A 12296-nucleotide genomic window follows, 5' to 3' on the forward strand; every position below is an offset into this window, starting at 1 on the left:
CAAGGGACGCTAAAGTCCCTTGATAAGGAGAAAGTACCGACACATCTCCTCCATATCCTCTCAAAGAGTCCAACACTTCTCTCCAAAGTATACAAACCTTATCTATATATTCTCCCTAACAGTCACCGTGCGGGCGCCGGCCCTTTACCCGGCTCGCGCCGATTTCCTATATATCAAGAATGTTATGTCACGCTAATAACACGCGCGATGTTTGTGGCGGCCCGAGAGATGAGAGAGGAGGATGCGTGGCGCGGCGGCCTGGGTAAATGAATGGCGGTACTTTCCTAAAGATATCCAGGGACTTTACCCAACGCGAGCCCGTTGCACCATATCAACACTGATTATAATGAAAATGCACAAAAGTTTTAGTACGTGGTGGACCCTGGCAAAAAAAAAATCGTGTTAAAAAAACTATACACATGATGAAGGAGAACACATGACAAGGGCTTGTTCTGTGTCCTCCTTCATCGCATATCATCTTTTAGCGCTGCGTTTTAAACCATCAAGTTGAACGAACTTGCCCAGTTTTGTACACTATCAAGGACCGTCGACCGGGAGTTCAATTTCGGTGCTTTACGCCATGTCTGAGCCATGCTTCTCGCGCTTTTTTCTCGGATCAGTGACCTTCATGTATTAATAAGATAATCACTAAATGTGACCTCTGAGTGAAAAGTTCTGCCCTTTGGCTCCTCTGGTTGCGCTGTCTTCTGAAATAACAACTGTTTAACATCTATATTTTTGCCCCGCCACGGTGGTCTACTGGTTAAGGTACTCGGCTGCTGACCTACAGGTGGCGGAATTAAATGCCGGCTGTGACGGCCAACGTTACTAGATTCTAGTAACGTTGGTTGCGGCTGCATTTCCGATGGAGGCTGAAATGTAGGCCCGTGTACTCAGATTTGGGCGCACGTTAAAGAACCCCAGGTGATCGAAATTTCCGGAGCCCTCTACTACGGCGTCTCATAATCATATGGTGGTTTTGGGACGTTATAACCCACGAATCAATCGTCAATCAACGTCTGTATTTTTACTTTATATAGGTTCATTTTGTTTATATTTCCACATTTTATGCATTATAGTTTTTCTATTTTTCCTGTTCTACTGTTTAGCATTGTTCATCGCTTCATTTTGTTTTACTGTTTATACTTTCTTTTCAGTTTGTATATTTGTCAACTGTTCTGTTGCAAACGTGTTTAGTCGAATCATAGCCTCCTAGATTTCCCTTGCCTGCTGGATGAGCGCGAAACGCCCGTCGTCTATGACGGCACTGCCTACGTAGGGATAAGCGTCTTAGTACTTGGCCTTTGAGATTGGCAATTTTGACTTTTGCTACTAACTTCAGAGGCTATGCCTTGTTTCGAAAGAGTTGCCTGCTGAATGCATGACGGCGTCACTTACGTAGAGTTAACTATAATTACGCTTACGCCTCTAAAAAACTTTTTCGCGTTATTTTTGTTGCCTATAAGTTCCAAAATTGTAAAGGCTTATTTGAAGACACCCCTACTTAGGTAGCGCCACTACCATAGTTCCGACGACAGCCGCTTTCCATCTGAGATAATCCAGCTGGTAAAGGAAATCTAGGAGGCTATGGTCGAATTGAGATTTACGATCACGGAGGAGTTTACGATAATTGGTACTGTTGTTACAAACCAGAGTTGCTCAAACAGTATGTATCTTAACATGAGGTAGTTTCTTCCATTTCTATCAATAAAAAACTCTGATTGATTGATTGACATACATTTACCATAAGTGAAATGAGAGGGGAAAAGTGCGGCCAATATTTCGTACTCGCTGCACAGAGGCGTTTTGAGGGACAGTGGTAACAGCACGGAGGAAGGAAAGGTGGGTAACATCGTCAACAGCGGCTCAGCTGGGCTTCAGAAGCTCATCGCTAGAGGCATCAGCAAAATGGCAGCCGGACCAGTCGACATGGAGCTGAAAAAGGTAAAAAAAAAACGTGGTTATTGTTGAAAATTCTCTTTGATTTTGGGACCTGTGGCTATTGAGAAATGCATAATTGTTTCACGAAGTGACGGAGTCTAGCAGAATTCGCGCAAGCTCTGAGACTGTATTGCTTATGTCAAGTTTGCCGGAACCATGTGTCGTTCGCAGGCGTTTCAAGATCTTCAAATGAAAATGATTGACACAACGAAGCGTCTGCGGCAGGCTGACGTGCGGATCGAGAGCCTCAAGAGAGCAGTCAAGTACGCCTATTGTACGGGCGAATTGGTCTCCGAGGATCCCGACGCGAAAATGTATCGGTCTTGCGGAAGAATGTAGGTGTGCCGTTTCATTCCGATATTTTGCACTTGTTTCTACGTCGGTGTCATTATTTGTAAGCTTCACACATGATGCGTGCTCTTCAGTAATCACCGTTGTTGCGTTCATTCGGCTGTGAGGAACATGGTCGCGTGGGGCAGGTTATAGTGAGGGAAGCAATTAATTATATTCCATTTTTTTCCCATCATACTGGACATAGCAGGTAACGTGATTGCTGCATGAAGAAGGCGTGGGCGGTAACAGTCACTAGCTCAATATAAACAGAACATTTGCGAAAACCGAGTTGTACTTATCCCCACAATTACGCATCTTGTATACTGTGGCGCCTACAAGGTAGGCGTGAACATGTTTCCAAGCTTTTGCACATCATAAGTGATGCATTCTAAGACCTCTTATTCATAGGCTTTGTTACGTGGAAGTATTGCTGCAGTGTTGCAAACGTTATCGACTAAAAGAGAGACAAGCATGATGAAGCCTTGCTTGCATCTCTTTTTGTGCCCTCTATCGTCATGTCTTTTTCTGCATATGAGCAAATGCTGCCCTCATGCAGGTCAATTTATGTGGCATAAAAATTAACTTGGCACCTTTGAATATACTCTGATGTTTCAGCAGCCGGGTTAGGGGCTCCCTGAAGTCATAATGAAGGATAATGTTAGTGTTTACAAACATGCAACCATTTGCTGCATTAAACATTTGTGGAAGGTATTAGGAGCATACAGGCCCTACGTAGGTAACGTTAGATGCGTTGTAAAGAATGCTTGTTAAGGTGCCTGTTTAGTACTGCCTTCAAAGCCTTTCCCAGGCGAAAGTAGCTCATATATACAGCCAGGTTAAATGTGCTTTCACTTTTGGCACTAACCTTCATTGATTGCGAGACAAAAAGAAAAGCAATGTGGAATTTTGAATTCTCCAATTGATCATCTAAAGATAACCTAGTCTTGACTTAGCATGAAGAATTTTAAAAGGAAAAAAAAGGACACTGTTTATATTTGCAATGGTGGGAAACAATTCTAGAAGGATTAGTTGATGGCACAGATTGCTTCTCGTACTGGCCTTAGGCGAAGTCTGGGGGTGTTGTGTTAGTCGTGTGCTATCACTTGCCAACTAGGAATGCAAAATTTATCACCACGACTCAATAGAATCACTTGTGTAAGCAAGAGCATTAGCCGCAGGTTCGGTACCTGTCAGTGGCAAGTTATCTTTTCGTCCACTTATATTGTTCTCATTTATATCACATTTTTTACTACCAATTACATCTCCTATACTTTCTTTGGCATTGTCTGTTACTTCTGAATAATAGTGTGCCTAAAAAAAAACGAGCCCTTGAAACTCCTTCATCTTTTCTTGTATGGGTGAATTTTCTTGGCTGGGTGAATCAGTTCGTCATCAATACAGCAAGAACATTTGTGGCAGGTGCTCGTGAAACAGTTGTGAATATGCACTTATGTTGCCCTCTATCTGTGCCCTATTGTGTGGCTTCTGTTGTTACATGTGTTTAGCATTCACTTGCAGTGATGTGTTAGCATGCAGAGTGCCTAATGACTTGACAAAGCAGTTTATCATGTAAGATATTTTGCACATTACAGAAACTTGCCATTGCCTCAAGAACATTGCACACCTTTCAGTAAAGGCATGAAATGTTTAGGGCATTAAATGAATTCTCATGAGTCCTTTCTTACAATTTTTTTAACTTGTAGTTCATTAAAGAAGAAATTTATACTGTGCCATTGGGCCAGCATGGAATGACGACCATGGTTTTTTGCTATTGTTGGGTCCAGCTGTACTATGGCAGGGCCTCTCTCTTTTAGAGTGTTTGTTCTATGTGCCAGTGATGCACTCAAAGGCTGTAGCATAGTCTGAGTGTTATTTTCTGCCACCAGGCTTGGACACTAACTAGTTAGTTCTAATGTATTATCAGTAAATATAACACTGTTACTTTTTACTTGCTAATTCTAACAGGAAATGCCGTTACCTCTATTGTTTTTAATAATAATTATCAAACATCAACACTCGTTAAAGGCTGATGTGTAGTTTTCGCTATCTGTTTCTCGAACTTTCTTCCGAAATTCTCTTCACCTTTCACATCTCTACAACATGGCTCCCTTCACAGTTTAAAAGAGGAGATTGGATACAGCATCCCTGTATCCAACAGAGTACGAAAATTCTGTCCAGCACCCTGGCGTTATGTCTGTTCTGTAAAAAATGCGACATATATCAAGCAAATGAAGCCCGACTTTGAGAAACAACTCATCTCAAGCTACACTGAGTTTTCCAAATTGATTCACCAACACCAAGGGTGTATCAACAAAAAGATTTATGCAACAAATGTAGGTGTACACAGCAAGTGCTGGTGTTGAGCTTGAGTGTGTGTCTGGTTTCCTAGGTCTAGGGTTTAACCACTTGCAACTTCGACTACCTGCATGCCTTTGTAGTTTCCATTAAATGAACTCTCATTTGATTTGCGATCTATTCTTATCTTTACTAAGCTATGGAAAACTAATGATATTCTTTTCACAGTGACTGTAATTGTATAAATTCTTAACTGTAACACAGTTACATCTATTGGTAATGTGGGCATGACTGGGTACTTCCCAGAGTTGCCACTGCCTTATAAATAATGCAATTGTTTTATTTTTTCTTGGAGCACTGCCTAATCACGGCACCAAAAAAAAGCCATGCAATGGCCCTTGTTTAAAAAAAAATTATGGAATTTGCAAAGGAATTGCAGATATTTTAAAGTTTGGGAAAGTACTGTGTAGTCTTATGAACAAAATTGTGACTTTCCTGCCCTGTCTTCAGAAGTTATATTAGGTTCACATGATCATGGCAGTGTTATTTAGAAATAATGAGGTTTAATTATCATGATGTCACATTTTTCAGTTTTTTTTTTTTTTTTCATTGTTTCAGCCTATGAGCCTGGGCTTCCTTTTGTTACACTTTGAGTCAAGCCGTAGCCTTCGTTTTTTCATTGAGGGTTCATGATATTATTGAACAGATAGTAAAGGCAATCGTCAGAATCATTTATTTGCTTGCAGAAATTTTAATATTGATTGCCTACACAACATTGAATGGGTTATAGTAGGGGTGTGTGAATATTCAAAACTTCGAATATTTTTCTAATAGTGTTAGCTATTTGATTTGCTTCGCACTGGAGGTTTACTATTTGAACTTCTCAAGATATACAGCCAACGTCCGATTGGAAGTGACCCCTTCAGATTTTTGGCCCCGCCGCAGTGGTCTAGTGGCTAAGGTACTCGGCTTCCGACTCGCAGGATATAATCCTTGCTGCGCTGCGGCGTCTGCATTTCCCATGGAGACGGAAATGTTGTAGACCCGTGTGCTTAGATTTGGCTGCATGTTAAGAACCCCAGGTGGTCGAAATTTCCGGAGCTCTCCACTACGGCGTCTCTCATAATATCGTGGTTTTGGGATGTTAAATCCCACAAATCAATCATCAACCCCTTCATATTTTTAATATGCTTCACCTCGTCACTCTTGAATGTGGCAGAACTGCCTTTCTGGCTCCACTAAGGTTGAACTTCCCCAAGAGTAATACAGTCAACGTTCGAGAGTAAGTGGCCCTTCAGATTTTTCATATGCTTCAACCATCTCTCGTACTGCGACAAAACTGCCTTTCAGGCTCCATTACTGTTAAACTTGAAGCGAGCATACCCTTGCTTGCCATGTTAGTTGGGCCTTGGTTAGTTTGCCATGTTAGGTGGGTCTTGCTTGCCATGTTAGTTGGGCCTTGCTTGCCATGTTAGTTGGGCCATGTTAGTGGGGCCTTGTTAGGTGTCCCCAACAGATTTTTAACATGCTTCACCTCAACACATCTCGTCTTGTGCAGGGGTGCAACAGCCGTGCCAATTGTGCCAATTTGATACGATTTCTGATTGTTTCACCGTGCTGTGCCAAACCGGTGAAATTTACTGAAATTGCGTCATGCTGGCGCCAAAATGCCCAGCCAGCCTCAAAATGTTTTTCAGGTGCGCTAATTTTGGCTAGAAATGCAGGCCATGTCGGCCATCTGCAGCTTGGGTCATCAGTCAAAGTGCGCAGACCCAAACTAGAGTGCCTAGAATATACTTAAAATACTCTAGGCTCTACGCTCGCGAGACGCGATCAACCAGATAAAGTAACAACGTTGCGCGCCCATCGGCCCGCTGACCACAGCGGATAATTATTGATGGGACGACAGAACTTTAAGACAAAAATGCATTGCTGTAGCCATTATCGCCTCATGGGAAATGTAGATTTCCTAGCCTAAAAATGCGGCTATGGCTTGTTAAGAAATAAAGCTGGAAGCGTATGTCGTTTGCCTCACGCAAACAAGCTCGACGTGCTGCGAACACTGGCGTAGCAAGCGACCACACTGATTGCCTTAGCAGTGGTACTTGAAACATTTTCCCTTTTGTTTTGAAGTTGTGTCGTCCCAGCCAAGGTCCTAGTGATAGATATCCGATACTGTTTCCGGCCCAACAGGCGTGCGCAGTTGGTCGAACGTGCCTTGCGAGGGAGCCGGAGCGGCACCCAACCCCACGGTGAAAAAAAAAAGGGGGGGGGGGGAGAAGTGGGGTGGTGGTGTAGCAGTTAGAAAACTTGTTGGCTTTGGTTCTAACGCTGCTTTAGCTACCTTTGCCGCAGTACACTGGTGCCCTGCGAGAAAGCGTATTGAGATTTAGAAGGAGCTGTTAGCATTAGTGGGATACTGCACATTTTGCTCAGTTACTCGTGCATTTGTACGCCACACAATTCTGAGTAGCAGTATAATCACTGACTTCTAAATAAGCTACTGGCAATCATTTGATGCAGTTTATGACATTTCTGCTTCCCTAAAAAACAAACTAAATTGTGCATTGTCCACTCCTACTCTTCGGTTTTACAGACCTCTCAAATTTCAAGGTCGTGAGCTTAGCAGATTCTTTAAATTCACAGAGTCTGTCAAATGATTTGACAGGCGCAGGAAATGCCAATATGGATTTTATCATAGTTTGCTCAGCAGGGTGGTTCAAAATACTACTTTCATTGAAATAGCAGTGCTCATGTTGACACTGCACAATTTAGGTGATGGTGAATGATTTATGCATAATTGTTTTCTAAATGTAAGCCTTATTTTTTATACTGCTCCAAATTTGGAATGTAGTGCTCCAAAAGTAACATTTTGCTGCTCCAAAAATTGCTCCAAATTGTATTTCGGCTGATGCGGCCCTGTTTGCAGCAAAGCAGTCATTCGGGCTCTGTTAGTCTCAAATCTTTTGATTCAAGAAAACGCTGGCTCCAACATAGAGATGATGGATGTGGCAGGGGAGGGGGGCTCAATTAAGGATGTTATGGACCTGAAATTTGGGAAGGATGTCCAAAAAACTGATTGCCCAGAATTCTTAGCATCCAAAATTTCACCCGTTCTTACATATTGATGTCTACAAGGCAGATTTGGAACTGCAGACTTGAGGGAGCACACCCTTCCTTTCCACATCAGTGGGTATTCCACAAAAGTTCAGAAAGAGGAGGAGAGGATGTGAAATGAGCAACTTTGCCAGAGTGTTGTCAGCAACACTTTGGTTGCACCAAATAATTTACATAAATACAATTCAGCCTCTGCATTATCGCATTCTCGATAGAATAACTATGGAACGCCATCCTGCCAGCGCTTCATCAACCTAGCGAAAAGCAACACTTTCATATTGCTATCTTATAAAGATATGCTTAGGAATCCTCTCCAACTTTTTCTTCTGCAAATTCACTTCGAAGTATTAAAGAAAATTCGAATCACACTCACACTTCAATGTTATATTTGCTTTGCACCCAAAATTTTGCTATTCGCCCAGCTCTAGTTTTATGCTTCACTAAAACACATTTTCCTGAAAAGCGTTACTTGGACAAAAACATTTTTTGTGTTTACTGCGTAGGCATTGGCAAAGCATTCCAGCCATTTTTGAAAATGGACATGGTGATAATTATTTAGACTATTGGAGCCATAGAGTGCCTCACGATTCTGTCTAAGCAGCACCACAAAAAAAAAAAAAAAAAAAAATCGAGGGGGATGTGATGTGTTCATGGCAAAGCGTGTCGCGAAGAAAACAGTACACAGCAAAGAACGGGCAGGGCATGAGCTAACACTGGGAACTAAAGTTTAATGAAAAGAAAACCTATAGTTGTCTTTGACAACTATAAGGTGCAGATTTTCCTTCCACTTAACTTTAGTTCCCAGTTTTCCTCATGCTAAGCTTCCGCATGTATCTATACCAACTCGCCCAGTACTTTACAGTGGACGAGTTGACAGTTGCATGCAAAGTGCCTGGCATATATGGTTCTTTTTATTGTGCATTCTGCTCGGTGCAAGCAGGATGCTTGCATTAGAGGCAAACATTGATTCTTGCAGCTGAAGTCTAGGGTTTTGGTTGAATTTCTGGCTATATTGGTTGCGTTGTGGTGAGGGTAATGCAATACAGTCCATCCCGGGTATATCAATGTCGGATATATTAGATTATTCACTACATCGAACAGTTGATAAATCGCCTTGAATTTCCCATGCAGAAGTATGGGACTGATGCACAAGTGTATAGAACTCCCGCAGAGCGCATTATTTGACATATAGAAGGCTGTGCCGTGTCGAGCCCATGGAGTGCATTTATTCAAAGATTGATTATTTTTCAGCCACATTCTAAGAAGTTCCGATCCCTCCTTCCACGCAGGTGACAAAATGCAATGTAATTTGTTGGTTGCACACCATTTGCTAGTGCACTGGCGCGTAATGGGCTCTCTGTTGTAGCTTGTAAGGCATGGAAAGAGTGTTTTCAGAGGGGCCCAATTGCTGAGGGCACCTAAGTCACATGAAGTGACTTGGCTGCCTTGTCTCGATCTGCGCATTCTCTTTCTTGTTTGTTCGTGCATGATGGCATGCAGGCACGAAAAGCATGGCTTTTGAGATCCTCGTGTGTGACATATTTTTGGCGTTTTTGGTTATATAAAGCATGTTACGGAGGCTACACTTCCTTCTTTTCGCTTGCTGCTATCAAGTCCCTAGTGTCATCGCCATCGCCAAAATGGTGGGGTACATGGTCATTTGTTATTTGTGGACAGCATTGTCAGTGGCACTTTCAGCTTGGGCACTCAGTACTTGCACTTCGTTACTGCTGCATCTTTCATCTGTAGTCAAACTAAATATTGCATTGCTTGTTGTGATAACAATGATTACTGGTTCTTGGAACAATGCCAAGCAAGGCACTGTCATGCACAGTTTCCTCGTGGGCTTTAGTGACAGGTGACGACTTAGAGTGCGTCATCTGAGCTGGCAACGTCGTTCGGTGCCTCAGTGAATTTTATTACTTCGCCACCTTGGACGGGATTACAGAAAGCGACTTCATCGGTGCAGATGACGACGTCACTGTTTCTGACTGCATCGATGCCGATATCATGGCTGACATTCTCGGTGCTGTGGAAGTGGGCCCGTGTGGCTATGAAGATGCTAACGACGCTGCTAAACATTTCACCGCATGACAGAGCTTGCATCGGCGCTCACTTTCAATCACCGCTGTTGTTGCTGAAGGTGCTAAATTTACTTATTTGAAAGTTTCAATGCTTGATTAATGAGGATGGCTTGTTGAACTTGACAGTGTGCTAGAGGCAAGATATGTCTACAGGGTATTTTCACGCAAAATAAAGTGTGGCAACTTGCAGAAGTTTCCTTTTTCTTAAAGCATACTGGGAATGAATTGTCATGTTACCGCTTATTACAGTTTCCGAAAGCCATTTTTAGGGTTGCATTGCATTATGGCGAATTCCACTCGTTGAGCAGGAGCAAGTTTTCTTCGCGGCTGAGAATCAACGTTCTGCTGGCAGATTCGCAGCAAGTTTGCATTTTCTACTGGTAGATTCGGAGCAACACACTCTGCGACAGAGCGTTCCAAGTGGTCTGTCTTGCAAAGATGGATTTCGCCGAAACTCCGATAACGCGTTGCCATCATTTTCGGTACAGTCGGGCAGCTACGTTGCCTTCAGATTTTTTTGAGACGGTCTAGTAGCCCTGTGCACTTGTTTACATTTCTAAATTTGGAAAGCGGTACCCTGCTTTCCACGACTGCGTGGTCAAAATGTGTGCTTTGCAGTGGCGACACAATTTGCAACGACGGAATAGAAACCGGTACCAGTTTAGCGACATATGAGTAAACAACTTCGAAGTGACATCACACTGGGCATTGACGTGTTCCACTCGCAGATCTGGTTTGGCGCAATCCAAGTGCTCGCTGCAGGATTTTGGCGGCCGCTCTGGATGTACCAGTGGAATTCGCCATTAAATACACATATTTATTATTTCAGATTATCAATATACCAAACTGTTTCGCGATCCCCTTCGAGTTTAATGTATCCTATATTGCCAGTAGCACCCATCTACTTAGATTTGAGCACATATCCAGATGGTCAGGCAAGGAACTCCAGCTGGTCAGGATTGATCTAAAGTGCTGTGCTATAGCGTACCTCATAATCGTAGCCTGGTTGCAGCATCTCAAACCCCGCAATTCAGTTGTATGCAGATACAAAAAAAAAAAATTCAGTTCTTAAAATATTTCATTCAAGCACATACGGATGCAGATTCCTCCATATGCATCTATTTCTGTAAGGGCATGCAACCATGCAATAATCGTGGTTTTGAAATTGCTACATGGTGGGGAATGGAAGTACATTTAGAGTTCAGCTATTGCATCATAGAAAACCAGATTATAGGAGCTGAGCTGGAGTTCACATGAACTCATTGACATGTGTGCTCTTGCTGCAGCTAGATTATCCCTGGTATAGTTCTCTTGTGAGTAACATAGGCAAGTGTGGTGGAAGTACGCTTTCTGTGAATGTTATTTGATACAGAATGAAACATGATAGCCCTGAATTTCAGTACAGTCTTTCATCTGCAGTGCTTGATTTCTGTGCATGCATCTTGCTGACAAGATTGCCGTGCTCACTGGGAGCTTGCCTTCCTTCTTTAGTTTTTGTCTTGTGATTTATTAAGGAACCCCAAAAATAGCACATTTCGTTATAATAACGAGGATTGTCTTGTATGCCGTTTTTCTAGGGCTGAAAGTCTTCTTGCTGCCAAAAGCTTATCAGGAGGGCAGCTTCGTTATTGACATTAGAGGTAGAATGTTTTTGTCAGTGTTGACATAGTCACAAGCTGTTTCTTCTCTTACGAGTTTTAAAAATACAAAATTAGACCTCGAGACATTAGCATAATATTCTATTGTCTACTTGTTTAACATAGTTGCATTCATAAAATAGCGAGCCACTTGATCAACCCGACAAGGTTTAACAAATCCTCATAAGGAAATTGGATGCAGCACCCTGACTTTTATGTGTTTTTTTTAGTAAATTTGTTTGCATAACTCTGGAAAAGAGGTTGCGTGCTGTGGGTATTGAAGTTTCTGATCACAAAGAATTAGTCGTAAAATGGTAAATAATTGCCAAGGGGTTGTCAAATATATGTGAAAATTATGTGTTGCCTTTATTTAAAAGTGTATCTGTGAGCATCATTTATGTTACGTATATTTAAGTTTCTTTTCTGCTGTCATTCATGATTGCAGGTTTCTTGGTACTGATTTTTCGGAAGTGATGAAGCATTTGGATGATAAGATAAATGATTGGAATGAGAGGATAAAGGGCATCGAGGTAAGTTGAAACTAGTCTGTCTATTATAACATGCAGGGTTGTTGTAAAAAAAAAAAAATCCATGGTGGCACAGGTGCTATGGAATTGTGGTGCCAAGTGCAATGTTGGGGCTGGGTATTTGGTCTTGGTGGCTGCATTTCACTGGAGAAAAAAATGTGGAAATACTCGTGTGCCATAATATTCATGCACTTTATATATAACCCTAAGTTGGGGTCACAATGGTATCTTCAATGGTATCAATAGTATCTGCTGTGTCCTTCTAGTTATCAGCACATGTTTTTCATTGTTTAAAGGGCCAGTAAACAGGCTCCGACTTTTTTTTTTACACCCCCCATAAAAGCTCGGCAATTCATAGATTA

At 42.2% G+C, this 12296-nt stretch overlaps 1 protein-coding gene across 1 annotated transcript in view; it reads left to right on the forward strand.

Moving 5' to 3' along the window:
- The first annotated feature begins 1793 nt into the window (after nt 1-1793).
- Pfdn1 (prefoldin subunit 1) overlaps nt 1794-12296 on the forward strand; it is a 49574-nt gene continuing 39071 nt past the window's right edge. Inside the window, exons 1-3 of the mRNA XM_037413759.2 lie at nt 1794-1944; nt 2113-2276; nt 11853-11937. Of these exons, the coding sequence (XP_037269656.1) occupies nt 1909-1944; nt 2113-2276; nt 11853-11937 (285 nt within the window). The 5' untranslated portion in view covers nt 1794-1908. The remainder of the gene's footprint in view (nt 1945-2112; nt 2277-11852; nt 11938-12296) is intronic.

The sequence above is a fragment of the Rhipicephalus microplus genome, chromosome X (assembly GCF_043290135.1).
Source record: "Rhipicephalus microplus isolate Deutch F79 chromosome X, USDA_Rmic, whole genome shotgun sequence".
Taxonomy (NCBI): domain Eukaryota; kingdom Metazoa; phylum Arthropoda; class Arachnida; order Ixodida; family Ixodidae; genus Rhipicephalus; species Rhipicephalus microplus.